Source organism: Balaenoptera physalus (genome assembly GCF_965194825.1).
Source record: "Balaenoptera physalus genome assembly, chromosome: 13".
NCBI classification, from domain to species: domain Eukaryota; kingdom Metazoa; phylum Chordata; class Mammalia; order Artiodactyla; family Balaenopteridae; genus Balaenoptera; species Balaenoptera physalus.
This window is the reverse complement of record NC_138892.1, coordinates 37,879,030-37,902,110: the sequence shown is the minus strand read 5'-3', so window position 1 is coordinate 37,902,110 and position 23,081 is coordinate 37,879,030. Positions and strand designations below refer to the sequence as shown.

The 23,081-nt window shown below is 36.4% G+C and overlaps 1 protein-coding gene across 15 annotated transcripts in view; it reads right to left on the bottom strand.

Moving 5' to 3' along the window:
* The window catches only part of PPFIA2 (PTPRF interacting protein alpha 2), a 466,902-nt gene extending 445,410 nt beyond the window's left edge, over nucleotides 1-21,492 (bottom strand). For all 15 annotated transcript variants that reach the window (XM_082418868.1, XM_082418877.1, XM_082418875.1 and 12 more), the window contains exons 1-2: nucleotides 20,611-21,492; nucleotides 14,556-14,806 (exon numbers count right to left, since the gene is read on the bottom strand). In XM_082418868.1, coding sequence (XP_082274994.1) covers nucleotides 14,556-14,804 — 249 coding nt within the window. In that variant the 5' untranslated portion in view covers nucleotides 14,805-14,806; nucleotides 20,611-21,492. The remainder of the gene's footprint in view (nucleotides 1-14,555; nucleotides 14,807-20,610) is intronic.
* Nucleotides 21,493-23,081: the final 1,589 nt, after the last annotated feature.

The window sequence follows — 23,081 nt, the reverse complement described above, 5'->3', positions numbered from 1 at the left end:
TAATTTAAAAAGAAAGATTGACAGACTGCATAAAAATAAAATCCAGAATAAAATCCAGAAACTATTTGCTATTTGTGATACATGTACAGACACAGACACATTGAAAGTAAAAGGATAGAAAAAGATGCACAGTGCAAACACTAACAAAAAAGAAATCTGCTATAATACTATTAAAATCAGACACAATAGAATTTATGAGAAAAGGCCTGTCTAGGACACTTCATGATGACATAAGGTTAAACTGGCCATGAAGTCAACAATGATTCAGCTGAATGCAACTAATAAAAGCTTCAAAACATATGCAAAAATTAATATAATTGTAAAGAGAAATAGGAACTCTATAATCATAGTGGGAGTCATTAAAACTTGTGATTTATACCAACGTAGAACTTTAGACTTGGAATTGTAAAAAGAAATTACATTTTTAAAAGAAAAGTTACATTTACTTAACAATGTTACTTTTAAAAATGTGATTTTAGAAATCACATCTTTTCTATGAAAAAGATGCTAGTAGATAAGTTTCTTCTATCTCTAGCAATGTAAACTGCCATGGAATATTTTGTACAGACTGAATATAGTTCATAAGACCACATTCTGATGACAGAATATATCAGGCAATAAAATCTTTAAATGACATTTTAAATAAGAATTGTTAAATAATATTTCCCATATATAAAATTAACAATGATAAAATAATATTGCCATTATTTGGAATTAATTGATCATTAGGTGAGAACTTCATCATGAAAAACTTTCAAATTAATAACCAGTATTTTTTTAACTTAGTCAATTAAAAATCTACTATAAGTCACCAAAACATAAGTGAATTTTCTAAACTCTAACAGGAATAGAAAAAAATTTGAGCTAAAATATATATCTTAAAGCAGCTTACCGTAAAAGTGGGCATAAAAAGAATCATAGGTAAAAATAACCAGAAAAATTAGTTTACTGTAGAACAATGTAGTGTCAAATTCTAATCATTCCCATTCTTCAACAATTTCCTCTAACATCAAAATTAACATGGGCTTGCAGTCAAAGAAGCATTTCAAAGCGGAAATCTTCTGCCAAAAAACTTGAGGAATAACTGTTAATTCTTATACCTGCCTTTGAAAGCAACCTGAGATCTGATCTCTTGAACACCTCCTGGGAGGGGTGGGAGGAGGGGTTAAGAGCCAAGAGAGATGAGATTTACTTTGTTCCCATAGTACCCATTCCAAGTTCCAGGATAAGGGATCTCACTTTATGGGAGGCAAAAAAGAATTTAAAAATTTCATTTTGGGAGAAATGTGTCCTAATTCAAGGATCAAGAAAGAAATTACCTATTATTCAGAATCTCACTCAATAAATTCTGTCATGTTTGGGGGAAATTAGTAGACTTTTATGTAAAAAAAAATCACTAGAACCACAAATAAAACTTGGTTTAGAATACAAAGTATAATTTAAAATTCAAGTCCTATGTACCTTTGGCCTGCTAATCTTCAATAAGATTAAATCACATAATCTTTAAGACTGTTAAATAATCAGACAAGAAATTTTAAGGGCTTACTAAGGGCCATGCAGCATAAGCTAACACAGAGCTACTATTTCGTAAACTAATTAAATTGCAGAGGTCAATACAAAGATGTATGATATAATTAGCTAGGGTGTGATAGTCATGTTTTTAAAAGAATTCCACAACTGTAGTTCTAAACTCTCTCTCTTTTCCCAAACTACAGCATTTTTATGGTTGCTACCTAGCTTTGAGCCATAAGGCTCTGAAGAGAAATATCCAGGAAAAAGTAAATAGTGTGAATTTCAACGTCTTTGTTACTGAATCTAGATTTTCTCTTCAAAGATTAACAAAAAACAAATGAATCATATGCGTGCTAATATTAAGTATACCAAAGTACATTATAAAATTTATTGGAAAACTCAGGTTAGAAATTCATCTTGAGTGTGTTTCATGTTTGGTAATTGCAATCATTGTTGCTTTTGTTGTGGTCATCCATGTACAATGCTTGGTGTCAGTCTATTTATCTCTTGTAAAAATAAAATACAGTGTGTGTGTGTGAAAAAAAAAAAAAAAAAGAAATTCATCTTGAGAATACTAATGGCTTTTTTCTCTTAATATTTATTTTTAGAGAATGAGAATGAGAGCAAGCAAAACAATAAATAAATAAACTGCTTCAAAAATAAAAACTAACTCAAACATTCTACTTTTATCTTTGTTTTTCCATAAAATGAAAGTCAGATATAGATGTCAAACAGTGGTAGTAGTTTTGTAACATCACAAAACTATTTATACCATTTCTTTTATGAAAGCTGGCTTAATTTCGGAAGTAAACTCCTTAGTAAAAGAGCATGAAAAATGTTAAAAGAAATGAAATTTGAAGTCAAAAGAACTTGGAGTAATATCCTTATTTATACCTTCAAAGCAAGTCATTTACATTCTGATCTCCCATGCTCTGATTTGTAAAATATTCAAAATGCCACCACCTCTTGATATAAAACTCACTTCATTCTGGAAGGGGCTTTGAGGTGTAATATGAACACCAGACTCATATATACTATGACTTTAGCATTATAAACACTTTAGCCATAAGGCTTTATAAATTGTATTTGTTCTTTTGTTTTATCAAGATATTTAATATATGCTATCTAACATGTTTATGACTATATGACTTGCCATATAAGTACAAAATATAGAGAATGTGTTCAAAAAGCAAAGGAATAATTTTTGCTTTCATTTTATTATTTAGTTTTTTTGAACAACAACTAAATGCCAGATACTGTTGTAGGCAGAAAGCACAGCTGTGAACTGGTAAAAAAGAATCCCCTGGCTTCATGGAATAGAATCTAGTGAGGGAGAAAGAGATAATAAACAAGACAAAGAAATAAAATATGCACTGTGTTGGATGGTTATAAGTGCTATGGAGTAAAAGCAGAGAAGAAGGACTGGGAGTATTAAGGAGGGGGCTATTATAATTTTAAATGAGTGATCAGGCATGGCCTCACTGAGAAGGTGATAGCTGAGTAAAGCTCAGAATGAGTTGAGGGAGCAAGTCACATGGTTTTATGGGGAGGCAACTTTCCCAGGCCTAGGGAAGAGCCAGGGCAAAGTCCCTAAGGCAGTTGAATGCCTGACGTGTTGAAAAACAAGAACATCAGGATGGTAGGAGTAGAGTGAGTGAGCTAGACAATAGCAGGATATGATATCAGACGGATAAAGAGGAGGAGGCAGAGATGTTAGACCTCTGAACCAGTTTAAAGACCTGGGCTTTTACATTGAGATGGAAAAGCATTTCAGAGATTTGAGCGGATGTGAAACAAAATCTGACTTACCTTTTATCAGAATCAGGATCTCTCTTGCTGTTGTTTTTGCAGTAAACTGATAAGGTACATGGATACAAGCAAGGAGACCAGTTAGCAAAATTCTGATCTCTTGGAAAAGATGGTGACTCTTACTCTTAAGATGTAGTTGTAGAGGTGATTATAGTGGTTCAATTCTATACATACTTTGAAGATAGAACTGAGAGGCTTAACTGCTAAACTGAATACAGAATGTGAAAGAAATAAGACACCAAGGTTTTGGCCTAAGCCCACATAAGATTGACATTGCTATTAACTGAGATGCAGAAGACTAAATGAAGGTCATGAGCGCAGTTTTGGACATGTTAAATTTCTGCATTTGACAGCATGAGTCTGAAGGTCAGAGGAAATGTCTGGATTAGAAACATAAATTCCAGAGTCATCAACATTTAGGTGGTATTTAAAACCAGGAGATGGAAGAGATCATCAATGGTGTCAATAGAGATAGAAAGAGAAAAGGTACAGGTATTGAGACCTGGAGTAATCAAGAATTAATGAGTCAGGAGGATGAGAAGTAACTAACAATAAAGACTGAGGAGTGACCAGTGAGGTAGGAGAAAAACCAGGCAAGTGAGCTGTCCTAGAGCCAAATTAAGAAAAGTACAAGAAAAGTGTCTAATGATAAACAGGAACGGAGATTGAGAATTGATCACTGCACTTAGCAACATGGAAGCTATAGATAATGTTTGCAAGAGCATTTTAGATGAAGTTGATGCAGTGAATGCCTGAGTGGCATAGATTCAAGAGAAATGAGAGGAGAGAAATTAGAAAGAACAAGTATAGGAAAAAAAATTTTTAACTTTCGCTGTAAAGGGAAAGATAAATGGGGTGGTAGCTTGGTAGAGCAGGGTTGTTAATAGATTTTTTAAATGGGAGAAGTATAAGCATATTTAATGCTATTCGTTATAATCCATTACTGATGGAAACATTGATGATGTAGGAAAAAGAGGGAAAATGTTTTATCCTAGAATAGCAAGAGGGGAGGAGATCTAGAACACCGAAGAGGAAACTGGCCTATTCTAGGAACATGGATGGTTCATCACAGTAGAGAATAAAAGGCAATAAAATAACTAGAAACAATAGTTTCAGAGAATTTACAAATAAATATAATATTCAGTAGATTATAGGCATTGTATTCTTATTACCACAGCATATTCCTAGAAACCATAATTGGCCAAGGTCTTAAAATAAAAAAAAATATATATGTATACTGTAAACACAGAACCTGACACAGAGCAGGCCCTAAAATATTTGTTGAATAAATAATAATTCTGTATTAAATGACTATGAATAAATAAAGCTAAGGTGCATACCCTTTATAATCATTTGAAATTGGCAAAAGTATACAACATATTAAACAGTACTAGAATTCCATCTTTTATATGTAAGTAAACAGAAGCCTGAGAAGTTCAATGGTTTTCTGTCGTCACAGGGTTTGGCAAAATTGAAACTGAAATCCAGGTATTGTAATTTCTAGTTAAATACTTTTCCCTGAAGCCTATACTGTCTTGCTTATTAAATTAAAAAAAGACACATAAAAAGGCAAATTCATGGTATCATAAATATGAGGATTTGGGATCCTTGAATAATTATATTCAGTATAATTATACCAACTCTAATAATCATTTCACATTTCATTAATAATAATTTTATTTTAATAAAATTTTCCTTATTAGAACTTAGGAGTAGTCCTGATAAGTGCTTTCAGTGGCCCATGTCTCTTAAAGGTTTCTACAGATGTTTAATACTTCTTTAAATCTAGATGAACATAATGAAGTAAAGAAGATGGCTTAGAATAAAACAAAAGTAAGCCATGAATGAAATTCTGTTTGAACAGGTTACTTAACCTAGTAAGTTTCAGTTTTTTATCATCTCTAAAATGAGAATAATGATAACAACCACAATTGGAATGTTTTGAGGATTAACTGAGATAATACATCTAACCAGTTTAATGAAAGAGCTGGTTTCAGAAATGAATACTATTATATCTCCTCTGATTCCCTCATGTGAAGAAATTAACCCCAAATGAAATTTCAGCCAGATGTCTTAGCTTTTCTGCTCATGCTTAGAAAATAAACCATCTGTCCTTTTGTTCTGAAATTATGCAGTCTAACAATTTCATAGTTCTGGTTCAATATAAGGCTGTATAATATACTAGTTCTGAGCTCCTATCCAACCTAAAGATGTGCCATCCCCCACCCTTCACACGTAGTTCAGGCTTGTTTCAAGCTTTGAAGTAGGTCTGAATTGGAGGATGAGGGCATGGTGGTCTCTCTTTACTCTGACATCCCCCACCCATAGCAACAGTTTCTGACCCTTCTAAGAATCAGGGCCAGGGAAGGGGAAATTGGGGAGAAAGATCACAGTGATATGGGCTGACCTAGTTGTCATCTATGATCAGGGCTTTCTGAATGGCAAATACACAATCACTGAGCCTTCTTCTGGGGCGTGTTCGTGGCTTTCTCAAAGAACCCCTCTGTAGGTTCTTCCCCAGTTTTACTTGACTTGCTCTCAGTTTCTTCTCTGAAATCAATCTCCCAATTTGTTACTCATTGTTCACCATTTAGAAACCTGGGCTTCTAACAGTCTACTCAGTCTGTGGGTTTACACAAAGATAACCCTAAGTAATATCCCCTTTTGAGGGAACCATTTGCTCTTCAAAAAATTAATCTTTGTCTTGATATTGGAGGAGCTGCAGTTTATCTGAGAAATGACTCTTCAGTCTGCCGTAGAGGCAGGGGCATCTCCAGCCACGGCTGTGACGTTTAGACTTCAGCCTCTATATTCTCCAGCTTCTGGAGGAAACACATCAAGCTCAGAATGTTTCCCCTGAAGCCCTTCTCACTTGGCTAAGTTGAATAGGAATCACCCCATGCCTCATACATGGAGCAGGAGATTATGCACAGCAGACCAACAGCTATGCAAAACAGTTCTGTCTCTCTTTTAACTTTACCAACCTTTGTAGAGTCTTAAAATAGAGTTTTACCTAACACTGGATTTATTAGTTGGATTATATGTTAGCACATCCTGCAAATAAAGTCTTGTACCTCACTTATTTAGCCTCCCCTCAAACAGAAAGACTTCCATTTTAATATCTGGATGCTTTAATAAAAACATTGCCTGGCATAGGCAGAGTGTTCAGAAATGTTAGCTATTACTATCATTCATCTTCTATTTATTATTTAACATTTAAAAAGTGTCTAGATGAGGAATTGCTCACAGAAAAAAATTATGAGAAAAAAGTCAAAAAGACTTAAGAATGAAGACAATGTGGTGTCATAAAAGTTAAGAGAGTAATATAGTTTTTTTTTTATTGTTTTGTTTTGGGAAGTAATTTTTGAGAAGGGAGTTAATCACAGTGTCAAATTTTGCAGTGAATTTTAATAAAACAAACCTATTGCATTCATCAATTGGTTACTGGTAGTGTAATTTTTAGCAAGATGTTAGAGGAGAAGCCCAACTGCAGTTGCTCAAAAAGTGAATAGAAGATGAAGATATTGAGACAGTGAAAATAGACAAGTTGGGAAATAAAGGAAAAGAAAAGATAGATTGGTAGCTAAGTGGAGACACAGTGTTAAGGAACTCTTTTATTGGTATTGTACTTGCCATCATTTACTTTTAAGGAATAGATTTGAATATGTTACCAAAAAGCCAGTTGAGAGGGAGAGGGAGAGGGAGAAATTGAAGATGCTGGAGATAAAAAAAGTCAAAGGAGGAGATGAAAAGGAGGGGATCAAGGATTTGGAGGGAAGTATTGGTCTTAAACAAGAAAGGCAATGCTTAAGATTGGAGAACATAGGTAAATAAAGATGAGTATGGGTATAAATAAGTGTATGGGGGTATGTGGGAAAAGAGTGAGTACTGAAGAACAACATACCTTGTAGCCTATGAGGGGAATGGTTATGAAGAATTAAGGACATGGGAATTTCAAGATGAAATAATAGCATCACTTGGCACAAAGATGCCAAGGAACATGAAGAATGAAAAAGGATCACTAGATTTGCAAAACATGTACCCATTGGTGGCATACAGGAGTGTAGTTTTAGGAGAATGGTGATGAGAGAAGCCTGATTATAAGGGTTAAAAAAAGAAAAGAGAGGGACTTCCCTGGCGGTCCAGTGGTTAGGACTCCACACTTCCACTGCAGGAGGCATGGGTTCGATCCCTGGTGAGGGAACTAAGATCCTGCATGCCGCACGGCATGACCACACCAAAAAAAGAGATATAAAGAAAGACAAATAAAGGGTTATAAATAACAGGAAATAAAGGCTTCAGGTGAATACCATTTCATTTGGCCAGGGGAAAAATACCTAACTGTAAGAAAGAGAAACACATTAAGAAGAGAATAACTGGGCTTCCCTGGTGGCGCAGTGGTTGAGAATCTGCCTGCCCATGCAGGGGACATGGGTTCGAGCCCTGGTCTGGGAAGATCCCACATGCCACGGAGCAGCTAAGCCCGTGAGCCACATTTACTGAGCCTGCACGTCTGGAGCCTGTGCTCCGCAACAAGAGAGGCCGCGATAATGAGAGGCCCGCGCAGCGAGATGAAGAGTGGCCCCCACTTGCCACAACTAGAGAAGAGCCCTCGCACAGAAACGAAGACCCAAAACAGTCATAAATAAATAAATAAATAAAAATTAAAAAAAAAAAAAAGAATAGAATAACTATAATCAGAGGTAGCAAAATATGCAGCATCTTTCTTTTTGACAGGAGCGAGGGTTATAACTCTTGTGTATGTGATGTGGTGGCATTAGGTTTCATTGAAAAGGAAGGAGCTCAATCCAGATGTTATCTTCTTAGCACAACAGGAAGGGTGTTGTTTGACTTAATCAAGGGACATGTGAGACTGGCCATTGAGGAAGTGAAGAATTTGGGAAAACCATTTAAGAGAGTGTAGTTAAGATTTTTTTTTTCCTTAAAGAATGATCAATCAAAGAACTTACAAAATTTGATAAAGATTGTGGAGAGTAAGGATTTTTAGTGCTTTCAACTTGTGCTGGTGTTCATTATTACCCAGTAAAACTGTGCAGTTAAGTTTGGCTAAGGATAATGATGATAATATCTATGGTAATAATAACAGCATCAAAAGCTGCATGTAACATTATTGAGCATGTACTATCTGTAAGGCACTGAATTGATCATTTGCCATGTTCCAGCTCATTTATTTCTCATAATGATCCTATGAGGCAGGTTCTATCGTTATTTGAACTAAGTACTTTGACCAAGGTTATTAAGCTAGTAAGTAGCAAGCCCAAAAGATACCTAGGTAGAGCGCCTCTAGAATAAAAGTGACTTCTGTAACTCCCTGTAAGTTTCACTTAAATATTTTGTATTTTAAGATGTTAAAATATAAATGTATCCCTCTTCTCCACAAGTAGCCTCTTTTAACTTAATTCCTCATCAGAATATATACTGGCACATCCCAGTTTATGAAAAATACCAGGTGACATTTTATAATGTTTAGGGTTTCTGAAGCACATACACACACCTCCTTTTAACTACTCTTAGGGTAGATATCATCCTCTCCTTCCAATTAAGGAAACAGAGTTTCAGAGAAGTCAAGTTACTTACCAATGGTATCTCAGCTAATAAGTGGAAGAACTCCAATTCAAATTCAGATCTTCTAACTTAAGTCCAAAGTCATGGCCGTTTAGTTCATTATCTGGCTATGTCCATTCTTTCTCCTCAACATTCTTTACATTAACATGTCTTTCTTAGTTTCAAGGTTCACAATGCTATTTCAAATTCCCACACCTCACCAGAACTATTATATTATCACAGTAAGCTCTCCTAACATAAATAATGACCAAAATGATGGTAACTGTGTTTCATCTGTCTTTGTAATTTTGCCATGTGATGCTGCATTGCTTTGCACTCTGTCTCTGGGCTTGGCCAAGGGGTATTACAAAAAAAAAGAAAAAAAGACCCAAGCAGAAGCTTAAAAGTACTTGCTTGTTTCTGCTTTGCTCTTACTCCTTTGCCATCACCATGAAAACATGCAAAGACTAGCCTATTGAAGGATTAGACACACGAATAGAGTTGAGGGGCCCCTGTTGGTGCAGCTAAGGCCATCCTAGATCAGATAGCCAGTTAACATACAGTTGACTAAGCCAACTTTCAGCCAGCCAGTGGCATAGTGAGCCCAGCCAAGATCAATCCAAGTCAAGGTCAGCTGAATTCCATAAAGCCATTATTTTGCATGACAATGAGGTTTTGCATTGTTTGTTACATAGCATTATTTTAGCCATAGATAACTGATACATGAGTATTATATAACCTCTCCTAGATCAAAATGGCAGAATATTATTCCTTCATTATTGCCTTATCATGTCACTAGTTCACTCAAACTTCTACTGATTACCCTGTATACAAATGTCTGTCCTTAGCTTTCACCACACATATGAACAGGCTGCAATCCTCCACTGTCACTATACAAAACTTCATTCCTACCCTACAGCCCTTCAACAAACAATCTGTTAGTTATTCTCCTTATTTAACTCCTATTTACTCTTCTCTTTTTAACCAGGTATACTGCTAGATCAACTGTCTCCTTTATGCAAATTAGGAACACCAAGCCTAGCCTGGAAAGCAGAACACAGGCTGAATTTTAATCCCCCACATGTCCTTGAGCAGGATCCTCTCTGCACAACTGTACTGTCTGATGCGAAATACCCTCTAGCCCTTTCTAACCGTTTCTTAAAAATATCTCTCTAATATCACTTTCCACATGAAACCTTCTGTAGTTAATAACATATCAGTATTATGGTGCAAATACTTTCAGTACTTCTATAATCTTCTGGTACTATATTAATTTGGATCCATTTATATCTATTTCCTAAGTTCTCTGGGAACCAAACTATGTTCCTTTTTTTCTATCCCCTTTACAACATATGTAATCATTTACTAATACACAGAAGACCCTCAATATATGCTATATCAGGTGCTGAAAAGAAATTTTAAACTTTTATATCTAACGGCTTTTTGCAATGGAAGTTTCACTCCCCTTACCTCTCCTTTAAATATTCTTAGTGAACATATTAGTAATTGGTAAATATTTGCTCTGTTTTCAAAAATGTTTTAAGACTGTTTATTTTATCAGTATTCCTAGCAAATTATTCTAATACTCATTGACATACATATGCAGAAATTAGTTCATCTTTTAGCATTCTGGATGAAACAAATGCAAGCATTTCCGTATTTAATGCCTCATAAATAAATGCCTCAATTACTTATATTACTTTCCTTAATCATCACAAACTACCTTGTGAGGTATTATTATTAACCACTTTTTGTAGCATGTCAATTTGAAGTCCTGACTCAAGCTGATAATGTATGATAGAAACACATTACAAACCAGATCTTCCTATGTCAATTTTTTTCCCCTTTCTACATCAAAATGCATATACATTTAGTTTAGTTTTACTTTAAAAGCCCTCACTATGGACCCGGTACTCTGCTGATCCAGAGGGTTGTAGGTCATTGAGATATACTCCTGTTCTCAAGGAGCTTATAGTCTAGGGTGGGAAACAGACACATAAACAGATAATATAATGATAAAATGATAAGGGTAAGAAACACAGAAGACATGTATTTGGGAATTCAGAGAAGACTTCCTAGAACAGACAAAGTCTTGGCTAGGATGAGAAATGAACCAGACAAAGATATTGAGGAAGAACTTATGGGCAGAAAGGAATATGCTTGAAGGAAAAAGACTGGAATAGCATGATGTTTGTCAGGACACAGCAAGCAGTGTGCTATTATTCAAGCAAACAATGTGACACATTTACAAAAGTGGAAATGTTAGGAGATAGAGCAAAAAAAAGAAATTAAGGGTCAGGTGCCAAAGAACAGAAAAGAATAGAGATATCTGAGGATTATTTAAGAGAAAAAAACAGTATGGCCCAGTTCAGAGATGGGGAAGAAAGCAATCAGCTATGAGGACTCTCAGCTGTCTGGGTGAGGAGTTAGGGCAGATTTGGTCGAGTGGCAGGCAGATGATAACTGAGTTTGGGCATGTTGAATCTCAGGTTCCATGGAACATTAAATGGATCTGTGCATTAGAAAGGTAGAAAATCGGTGTATAGCTTAGAAACATCAGGCCTAGAATGTGGAATGAATTATCAGTCCTTGTTAAACACAGTTACACTCCATCACATAATGAAAAAGTAAACAATATGACTACAAAATACTTTTCATGGTTAGGATTGTTAAAATCACTGCTGCATGTGTTCATAAAAAATGTTATAGGAGAGAAAATGACTAAAGCAAAGCACTAAATCATCAACAACTAAAAACTATTGTATAGGCAATTGAAAACATGATATGTCATAAAGTTTGACTCTGCTTTGAATTCTATCCCATGTTTGCTAAAACAAATTTTACTTTTATGTTATTGTAGTAGTTTTCAATTTTACATACTTTATTTCTGCCTCAAAACTCGCATTTATGGGAGTCATTTTCTCCTTCCAGGTAAATGTCAAATGCAATGCCACCAAACAGCGCAGGTACATTGCTCACAAAATATTTTAAAAGATTCAAAGATACCAATTAAAGAAGAATTTTATATTCCTCTATTACTTGCAAAAAACTTATAGCCCTAAAGTTACAGATGAGGTTATTAAATACTTGCTTTAACAAATGACAGGACCATCACTATCTTTAAGGACCTGTGGATTGCTAGGGGTATTAAATATTTCTAATAGTAGAATACAAATAAATATTGAAAAAATGTGTCAAACTATTTATAAAAGAGATTGGAACTATAACCATCTAAATGTACAGGCTCATAATCCTTAATCTATAATTCCAAAACTCAAATACTCTGAAAACTGATATTTATTTGTAAGTATATTGCAAACTTGATTGGTGGCAAAACCAGACCGTACTAACATGAGGTCATTTATAGTCTTTATATTTTCCACACAGTAGGAATATTCATAGAATTCTCTTCAGAAATATGAAAGTGTATAATTATAGGGTGCTTCCCAGAATCTGGCTAGTGGAGTGTTCCATAGTATACATTGTACACATACAGAAAATTGGGGAAACTCTAAAACACAAGGGGTTTAGATAAGAGATTGTGCACCAGTATAATTAAAATACAAAAATGTTTAACTTAGATGGTATTATAATCTAGATTTTCAACATAACTGAATGCTACAATTAAACTATTTTCATTCCTGTACTTTTAAGAAGAGATTTATCTACACAATATAGTTATGTATGAAAACACTTCCAGTTTCCTCCTTTCCTCCCAAATATCTTGTTCTAGTATTTTATTTTTACAACATCCTTATAAAATAGTCAACCATGTGTTTATAGACAGAGAAAAAAAATTTAAAAACCAAATTATTCTTAGAATCACCTTGATAGTGTTAAGATCCCAAATTGATAGCATCAGGCTTAAATAAAATATAAAAAGATAACTGTAGGAGGAATACATGTGTAGTCCTACACTTACGACCAAAGAGTCAACTTCAAGAAGAGTGTGGGGAAATTGGGGAATACATGGCATTTATGCAACTCAATTATAAACTTCAGTTTTCTGCTGTTCTAATACATAATAAAAGTATGCTCAACTTACCCCCAAATATAATACAATCCTATATTTCCTAATGCAACACTCTGTCCACAAAGAGAAATGACTGCCCCATTCTGTGCTTGTCACAGAAGGTAATGAATAGTGTGATTGGTTCTGAGACCAATCCTGGTTAACAACATTAACCAACTCAAATAATCTTTGAGGAGAGTAAGCATGATGATAATCATTCTAGAAATCACCTTATGAAGAACAATTGCGAAGACTGAAATGTCTAGCTTCAAAAATATAATTCTTAGTGAAGATATGATAGCTGTCTTTTGAAATGAATCAACATATTCTATGTGATTAAACAAATTAGTGTACCAACAGGTTAGAGTTATTGGAAATATTATTGCATCTCAACACAAGGCAGACTGAAAATGAAAAGAACTGGGACAGGAGTTATGGGATTACCTAATGGGAATGTGACAGAGCATTCTAGGTGATCCTTTTTATTCGGAGAGTCATGAATATCTCAACATCATACTGCAAGTTAATAGTATGGCTGGGTTTAGAATTTTATCAACTTTGATTATATAATTTTCAATGTTTATGAAAAGATATTTCCTACAAGACATAACTTCATGGAGAGAGGTCAACTCTTGAACATTTGCTATACTGTCTTTTAAGTAGAGGGCCAATCAAACTTGTATTTAAAAGAAAAATATAGTTTATTGAGGGGTGATTATTAAAAACGTCATTCATATTCTATGATTTTTCTCAAACCTAAAATAAACACAATTATGCTATTCTTAAATAAGAGAATTGACTCATTATTAAATTTGTATATAAATTAGCTGAAAATCCTTAAAATGTTGTTTTTTCTATAAAATAAGACATATGACAATAATATATTAAAAATAACATTGTTATTTTTTATAATATTACTACATATAATAGTAATATTATTATTACATATACATATACATAATGCATATAACATGTTATTACATAGTACATATAAAATAATTCTTTTATAAATATTTACTTATAAAATAAAATTGTTAAAATCTAACAATTTTAAGTTTGTGAGAATAAAGCTGAACTTTTGCCTTTTCTCCTATTTCCAAAATTTTTTTTTTTTTAAAGAAACTGGTCAAAATGTTGTTTTCAGAAGAGAGGGTAATACATCAATAAGTTCAAGAATTTTAAGCAGGTGTCAGGCATTATTAAAGAAAGACAAATAAAAAATATTGGACAGCAGACTTCCAAAGTACTATTATTTCCAAAGACAGACTACATAACTGAAAATGTAAAGTACATATTTCCAAATGTCATAATAGTGTTTAAAAAGTAAGAAGGAGAAACCTCTTCCCACATTCTTGTAATTAAAAGCTGATCAACAGGTAATTTTCCACCTCCACCAAAAAACAGATAAAATTTTCAAGAGAAAGACCAGATAGGAACTCATGTTTCAAATCCCCCACCACCGAAGTACCACAATTTTGTTTGAGGCAAGGTTGCATGTGAATTAATTATCTATTCTTAAGTTTTTCTCACCAAAATTTGCATATCATATCTACTAAGGGCAAAAGTAATTCTAAGAATGAGAATAAAGCAAAGCTTATTTAAGTCTTATCACATTTTCAGTTGCAGTAGGAAGGACAGAAGCTCCCAGGAGGCATACCTGTGGCAGGGCTGAATTGAGCTGTCTCTGGAGCGAATCTCTGTCATAGATGACATCCTGCAGTCTTTGCTGGGCAAGTGAGAGGCTTTCTTGGGTTTCCCGAAGGGTGTCTAGAAGACGATCCCTTTCATCTAGCATATTCACCATCAGCTGCTCAAAATGGGAGTCAGAGTCCGAGCCACTGCTTTGGGACCCCCTTTGGCTCATTGGGGTGTCCTCATTAATTGTGGGCATCACTTCACACATCATTGCTTAAAAAAAGTAAAAGGGAGGGAAGTCTTAGTAAAAAAATGGTTTTCAATAATCCCACCTGACCCTCAACTCTCCAAACTCTTTGCAACTCACCAACCTAATTGTCTATTTCTCCTCTACCCACTGCCCCAATTCCAATGATGCTAAAAGTTTTGACTTCAATGAAATATGATTCACTGACTTCCTCCATCTAACATGCTTTCTCTTTTCATGACAGTCTAAATATCTCCTACCTACAAAACACAGCTTGATTTCACCTACTTCTCAAAGTTTTTTTCATGATTAACCCCACCTAATTCAGTTTATAATAAGATGTTACTAAGCTTATTAATTGATCACCTTTCTTTCCCTGCAAGTTTACAAATCACTTATAGCTAATACCTCCATCTTACCCTTATTCGTTATTATGTTGTTAACAGCAAGCATAGTGTCTGGCATTTAACAGGTGGGAAGTAAATGATGCTTGTATTTAATAATTGAATGAATTAATGTTCATTCTGTCATTTAGAAAATCCCCAAATAATTGAGTATTCATTTTATATAAAAATTAGCTTTTACTTTTTAATTTTATCAATTAATTTTTTTCATACAACTAACTTAAAGCTTCTTGACTTTACAACTCCCATTTTATTATTGGGTTGGCCAAAAAGTGCCTTTAGTTTTTAAGTAAAAATAAAAGACACATTTTTCATTTTCACCAAGAACTTTATTGAACAACGTAGTTACCCTTTTGTACCACTACCTTCTGCCATTTTTCAGGCAACTTCATAATTCCATCTTCCCAAAACTTTTTATCTTTTTGAGCAAAGAACTGTTCCAGGTGCCTTTTAAATGATTTTTTTTTTAAATTTTATTTATTTATTTATGGCTGTGTTGGGTCTTTGTTTCTGTGCGAGGGCTTTCTCCAGTTGCAGCAAGCGGGGGCCACTCTTCATCGCGGTGTGCGGGCCTCTCACTATCGCAGCCTCTCTTGTTGCGGAGCACAGGCTCCAGACGCGCAGACTCAGTAATTGTGGCTCACGGGCCTAGTTGCTCCGCGGCATGTGGGATCTTCCCAGACCAGGGCTCGAACCCGTGTCCCCTGAATTAGCAGGCAGACTCTCAACCACTGCGCCATCAGGGAAACCCCCAGGTGCCTTTTACAGTCTTCCAGGGAATTGAAATGTTTTTCCATTAAGAGAATTTTGTAAAGACCTAAGTAAATGGAAATCTGAAGGTGCAACGTCTGGTGAATACGGCGGATGAATCAGAACTTCCCAGCCAAGCTGTAACAGTTTTTGCCTGGTCATCAAAGAAGCATGCGGTCTTGCGTTATCCTGTTGAAAGATTATGCGTTGTCTGTTGACTAATTCTGGACTCTTTTCGTCAAGTGCTGCTTTCAGTTGGTCTAATTGGGAGCAGTACTTGTTGGAATTAATCATTTGGTTTTCTGGAAGAAGCTCATAATAGAGGACTCCCTTCCAATCCCACCAGATACACAACATCACCTTCTTTGGATGAAGACTGGACTTTGGTGTGGTTGGTGGTGGTTCATTTCACTTACCCCACAATCTCTTCCATTCCACATTATTGTACAGTATCCACTTTTCATCGCCCATCATAATTTGTTTTAAAAACGGAACATTTTCATTACATTTAAGTAGAGAATCGCATGCAGTCAAGAAGGTTTTTTTCACTTAACTTATGTGGAACCCAAACATCAAAGTGATTAACATAACCAAGCTGGTGAAAATGATTTTCAACGCTTGATTTGGATATTTTGAGTATGTCGGCTATCTCCTGCATGGTATAACGTTGATTGTTCTCAATTAATGTCTCGATTTGATCGCTATCAACTTCAACTGGTCTACCCGACCGTGGTGCATCGTCCAGTGAGAAACGTCCAGCACAAAACGTTGCAAACCACTTTTGACACGTTCGATCAGTCACAGCACCTTCTCCATACACTGCACAAATCTTTTTTTTGTATATCGGTTGTGTTTTTACCTTTCTTGAAATAATAAAGCATAATATGCCAAAAATGTTGCTTTTTTCCTTCCATCTTCAATATTAAAATGACTACACAAAAATTCACCAATTTTGATAAGGTTTTTTTAAATGCACACTAATATGACAGCTGCCACATACAGTCTAACAAAATTGTTTTGAATGAAGTCAAAGATAACTAATTGCTACTAGAGCCAGCTTAAGGAAAAAAAACGAACGAACATTTTGGCCAACCCAGTACTTGTATATACTCTCTTCCTGAATTCCTACAGTAGTCTACACAAAGTAGACAAGTGATTCTGACTGAATTAGACATATGCTTTATGAAATAGACTGAGATGCATAAATTTGTTTAGGTTATTATACTACCAATTACACTATTCCTTTGTTTCCTGTGAGCTGCTTTGTCTGGTTTCCATCCGAACAATACAAACTAACACTCTTTCAAATATTCCACAGAACAGATGCCATAAATTACATTAGCTAATGTATAAACTTCACATCCTAACTACTAATCAGGAGTCAGTCATAAAATAAATGAACTGTTCAGAATATTTTTAAATTATTCATTTAAAATAGAAAACACAGACATTAAGATGTAACATTGACCTATTGTGTAGCATTTTTAAAATCAGAAATTATCTTATTTTCTCTTTTCTATCTTATGTTTAAAAAAAAATCAAATCCATCTCAATTTCAGTTGTACTGAGGCCAGGAGCTGTTAATTAGAGGGCTTGGTTTTGCAGAAGTCTTATGTGGAGAAAGGCTGGTTTGGCTGTTGATCCTGGAGCGTTCTTTGGTTTTATAATACATTGTCAATTCATTTTTCTGCCTACATATTCCTGTCCTTGGGGAAAATATTTCTGATGATATCTTCAAATAAAATATCAAGACTTAACAGCTCAATAGTTAATTATTTTTTATGATTCTTGCTATAAATTGGGTTACTGAGGAGAGAATTCAATTATCTGTGAATAATTTGGTCAGGGCCCACTGAAAACCAGGAGAAACTTTTTAAAAGATAAAGGAAAGTATTTTGTGACTGATAGCCTATACAAAAGAATTAAGGCGGTGGTAAATTTTAGAACAATTTAAGGTAATGCTTTGAATTATTGCTCATCATTCAAAACACTGGGCTCCCTGAAGACAAGAACTTGAATTGTTCAATTTCGTATTAACCCTAAAATATAGAGCAGAGTAGATATATAGGATGTATTTAAACACAAACTCACAACACACACATGCACACACTCACACTCATACATTTGATATTATTGTTAACCACTTAATGGATGAAAATATATTTTTTGATTTTTTTTAACCTGAATTTCATTCAAACAATATCACAGAGATGGAAAAAATGAGACTCTTTTCTAACTGTTACAACTTTTCTTTACATTAATTAAAAAGGAATTGGAAAACAAAAAAAAAAATGTTCCAACACATTTAAATATTTAAAGCAATTAGTTCACATGCCATGCATAAAATCCACACATTGAACAGCTGTGTCATTCTGAGAAATCATTATAAGGAGCCAATGTGTTTCTTTTTGACATTTAAGGTTAAAACAAAATACTGGGAGAGGAAATGGTAGCACAGTGACAAGCTGTGCCAAAACACTTGCAAGGTTTAAATTTAAGGTTAAACATTTTCAGAACTGTATTTTAAATCATATCCTTCCTGAAGAAAGCTATTAGCCCGCCTCTACTCTGAATTACCTATAACAACTTTAAATTCCAAGGAAAAACATGACTGTAGTGATTACCTCAGCTACAGTTTTCTTCTGAATATTCTACCCTAATTCTAACAAACGTCATCACCGTGAGACATCAGACATTCACAGACTTCAGGCTCTTAGATCAGTATAAAAGTTGGTCTTTGATTTAGTTAGTTGAAAGATGCTATGATGGGATTTAGAAAATCTACACTCAAAAGAACTTGATTCAATTCTACTCCCAAGGCATGTGAACCAGAGCAGATCACTTCATGTCTCCAAACTTCAGTTTTCTCTTCTGTAAAGTAGGAATAATAATGCAAGCATTTATTTTAGCAAGCCCATTGTAGGGGTGCAGTAGGATACCTGACTGAGAACAGATTGTAAAATTATAAAGGACTATTACAAATTCAAGTATTTATTTCTATTATAAAATGACCAACATTCATCTTTGCAGAAAGAATATTTTACCTTTATGATTCATTCTGCTTCCATGCCTAAAGGTTTAATTCCAATGGGTGCTCTAAACTTTTCAAATTTAATTGAAAAAAAAATCAAGCTATGCAAAAGTTACTTAGGAAATAAGATGAATACATGCTTCTTCTTCCTCACAGTCAACCCAAATAAGTAAATCTAAAGTCTTCTCATCAAAATTAGAAGGAAAAAATTTGTCTGCAAAAAATAAGGCCACTTTCATGAGCTAGCTTAGTTTCTTGCAATAAAACAGAATCTTGAGATTCTGTCTAATATAAATTACAAAATAGTTGTATATTCCTTAAAATATAGTATAACTTATTTCCTCAATGCACATTTTTAGGTATTAAAAGCTATTAAAAATCTGTATTCAATGTAAGAGTCAAACACCCTCTTACAGAATGGATGAAATCTGAAGCAACTTGCGTAGTACAGAAGGCTATGGTCATTCAACCTCTAGTCTATTTCATATACCGCTTTTAACTTTTAGAATCATTTTCAATATTAAAAACTGCAGTGTATCACATAATTCCTGAAAAACCAGAAAGGGCATACTAACAATTTGCTTTGCTATTTGCCTTTTCGTCATCCCCTCCCCAAAGTCAATTGATATATGGATTATGTTATACTCTTCTAGATGTTGATGCCCCCTGTTCATTAAATTACTGAAAGTTTCAAGGTCTAGTTAGAGACATTATTTTATTGTGAAAAGAAACAAAACAAAACAAAACACCTCGTTGGTTTAATTATCTCAGTGCTTAAATTTAGCTTGAAGAATTTTATACCAGGAAAACCAACTCCCTTTTTTCTTAGCACATAACCTTGACTGTCTTCTAAATCCCTCAGATTTCAAAATAAAAGTTTTGAATGCCCACTGGAGTCATTACCCAAGGGGTTTCAAGATCCAGTGTGTTTGTTAGCAATATGTGCTGTTCAAACAGTACCTATTCAGATATGACAGTGCTACAAAAGGCTTTTTTTCTGTCAATGAATCACTTTATTCAAACAGATCTTTAGGATTTAGATCCTACTAGAGAAAAAGATGTAATTATTCTCTGTAGTCAGTTTCTTCTGCAAAGATTTAGTCTTAAGAACTGACCTATCTCCACCTCAGTTAACCCACAAGGAATAATTCCGTGAGAGAAATCCTAGCCATTGTCTGATTACATTACATGAATATTCCTCCTCCTAGTTAACTCTTTGAAGTCCCCTGTCCTCAGGAAATATTATTATCCCCTTTAATGGAAGTATTTTGCACTTTCTTTACCCCAGTGCATTTACAGCTGGCCAAAGAGCCTGCACACACCATACGGCGGGCTGGACAGTTCTCTCTCAGCCACACCCCCCCGCCACCACCCTGAAGAAGTTGACTTCGTGATTTCTGCACCAAAACTGTTCATCCTGCCCAACAGGAGACATCCAAGTAGGGAGAAGGTAGAGAAATAGGAGAAGGGAGAGGATGGGGATGGAAAGCAAGAGGTAGGGAACAGTGATTGACAAGGAGGGAATCTGCATCTCATCTTCCCTGGGGGCGGGGTGGGGCCGGGGTGGTGGTGGTGGGTGGGGGAAGGGGTAAAAAAATAAAGCCGGGGTGGGGGGGACCGTGTAACTCAAATACAGTTTCTGTACCTAATGTCTGTAATTTCGGGTCCTGCTTCTTCAATTGATCACTGACAACCGCAGTCTCCGGCTTGACGAGCGGGGAGGCTCACACCCGGCACTCGTGGACCATTTCCCTAGCAACGGGAGGAGAAAGGCAGCTTAGACAGTCGGGTGCCCCGGCGTCCTCTGGAACGTGCCCCGGCTGGGTGGCGTGGCAGCAGCTCGGCATCTTCCCGCGGCTCCGTCAGCAGCCAAAAGGAGAAGCGTCCATCGGAAAAATGGCATATTACAAATTTTGCTTTGGGAAGCAGAGCTCGGTTCAGACCATTGTCAAAGGGAGGAGAGGGGGAGGCGGCTCTTAAAGCAGCAGCGGCCCGATTGCCGGAGCAGCCGCAGCTCCCCGCGTGCTGCTGGAGACCCGGGGAGCCGGCAAGTGAGAACTGGGTTTGACTTGTAGAAACTGAACCAAGCGACGCTGCTCTCCCTCCGCCACCGGGCCACCCAGAGTGTGGCCCCCGAAACCTGAGCTTTGGGGAAAGGTGTGAGGACTATCTGGAAGGCAATTTCTCCACCCAGTCACCCACCCGGAGCCCCTCTGGAGTTTGTGGCTACCGCCAGGAGTTGGAAAGCTAAAGGGAAGCGAGTCCCCAGGGACTCGAGAAGCAGGGCAGGTCCCTTCCTGGCCCCCTGCCTATTTCCAAGCTAGGGTGTCTTATTTCACCTAAAAGAGGTGTTTCTTCTCCAGAAAGGCAAGCAGCCAGCCCCCCTACACCCAGCTTCGCCTCCTAGCCTCTTTGTAAGCCTCTTTGCTGTCGTCAGTTGGCCCGGAGAACCAACCTGCTGGGCGCCGGTGCGGATGCTGTAGCAGCTTCTCTCCTTACTTGCCTTGTGCTGTTGCGGCTGCTTCTCCTCCTGTCCCTCCACCACCCCCCCCGCCCCCCCACCCACTCCTTGGCAGCCGCCACCTCCTCTTCCTCTGAAACTAGGGCTTCCCCTGGAAGCTGCTGCAGTGGTTTCCACCGGCCCTTAAATAAATTCTGAAGTAATCACGTCTTTGCTCTCCTCCTCACGCACACCCGCTCGCGGATACACACGACTCCCCCAAAGCCGCTGCCGGCTCGCGCTGGTCCCAGTGCCCCAGGCGAAAGCAAGAACTGGGGATGGGCAGGTGTGAGAAGGGGGTGCGTTCTTCCTCGCCCGGGCTTCCCACACACAAAGGTCTCTACAGGAAGGCGTGTGTTGGCCCGCACTGCTGGGGCCGGGAACAGGCTTGGGGATCTTCTGGCTCTCTGGCCTTCCGTGCTAGTCATTTCTTTCAGCGGCTTCCTTCTCCCAGGACCAGGGCATGGAAGTCTTGGTTGTAGAGACCTGAGTCAATCTAGGGTGTGGCGGCATCTGTCACTTCTCATTACGTCTCCAGCTCTTTTCCTTCCATTGCTTTGGCAATGAGAACTGTATGTTAAGTACTCCCTGCCCGAGTAAATTTCAGCTTTGAGCAAAGTCTGCTCCCTTGATCTTTTCCAGTTCCCCCATACCTATACACCACTTTAAGTATTCTCCTTTCTTTCTGCCTCTGCTGCCCGTTCATATAGACCCATCAGGAATAGGGAGGAAGCAGAAGACAAAACCACTACCTACTCTAAGCAAAAAGGAAAGGTTTCAGTAAGGGAAATTAAGACATCCTAGTTTTAGTGAAAAGGAAGATGGTATGCAGGAGGGAACTGGGAGAAGGGTTCAACATTGAGTATAATTTGGAAGTTAGTACAAATATCCTCATGATGTAGTGCAGTAAACCCAAAAGGTATGTTTCACTTTTGTGTAAAGCAAATAGTTCAAAGCTAACTACAGAAATAGTATTCAAATACCAGCTCACTTACATTAAGTGCAGTATTCAGGAAACAGACTATTTCATTTTGGGGGCAGCATTTAATTAAGTTAATGACCTCACAGTAGAATGTGAGCGCAAGCTCACATATTTACCCCCATCTCTTCTAGACTGTTATTCAAATTCTGCATCACAACATAAACCTATTTAAATTAAGTATAAGAGTAATATAAAGATTCATTAGATGTCAACTGGAGCACTATCTCTCAAACATAATGTGCATATAGATCACCCATGGATCTTGTTATATTGTTGATTCTGATTAGCTAGGACTGGGGTGGACCCTGAGATTCTGCACCTATAACAACTACCAAATGAAACCACACTTTGCATAACAAGTATCTAGATCACCCAATTAAGCTACCATTTGATGTTGACTTAAATACTCTTAACCACAGGAAAACTCGTTAAGTCACGAGGCACCCAAGTCCATTTTCATATAGATCTAATTTAATAATAGCTTTATCATACTAATCATATATCAGTACTCATAACTTTCACTCTCTGGAATTCCCCAGAAGACATAAAATGTTCTTTAAACCTCAGCAACCTTATTTTTAAAGACAGTTGAAATGTCTCTTTGTACAAGAATTCCTTCCTTATTAAACCTTGG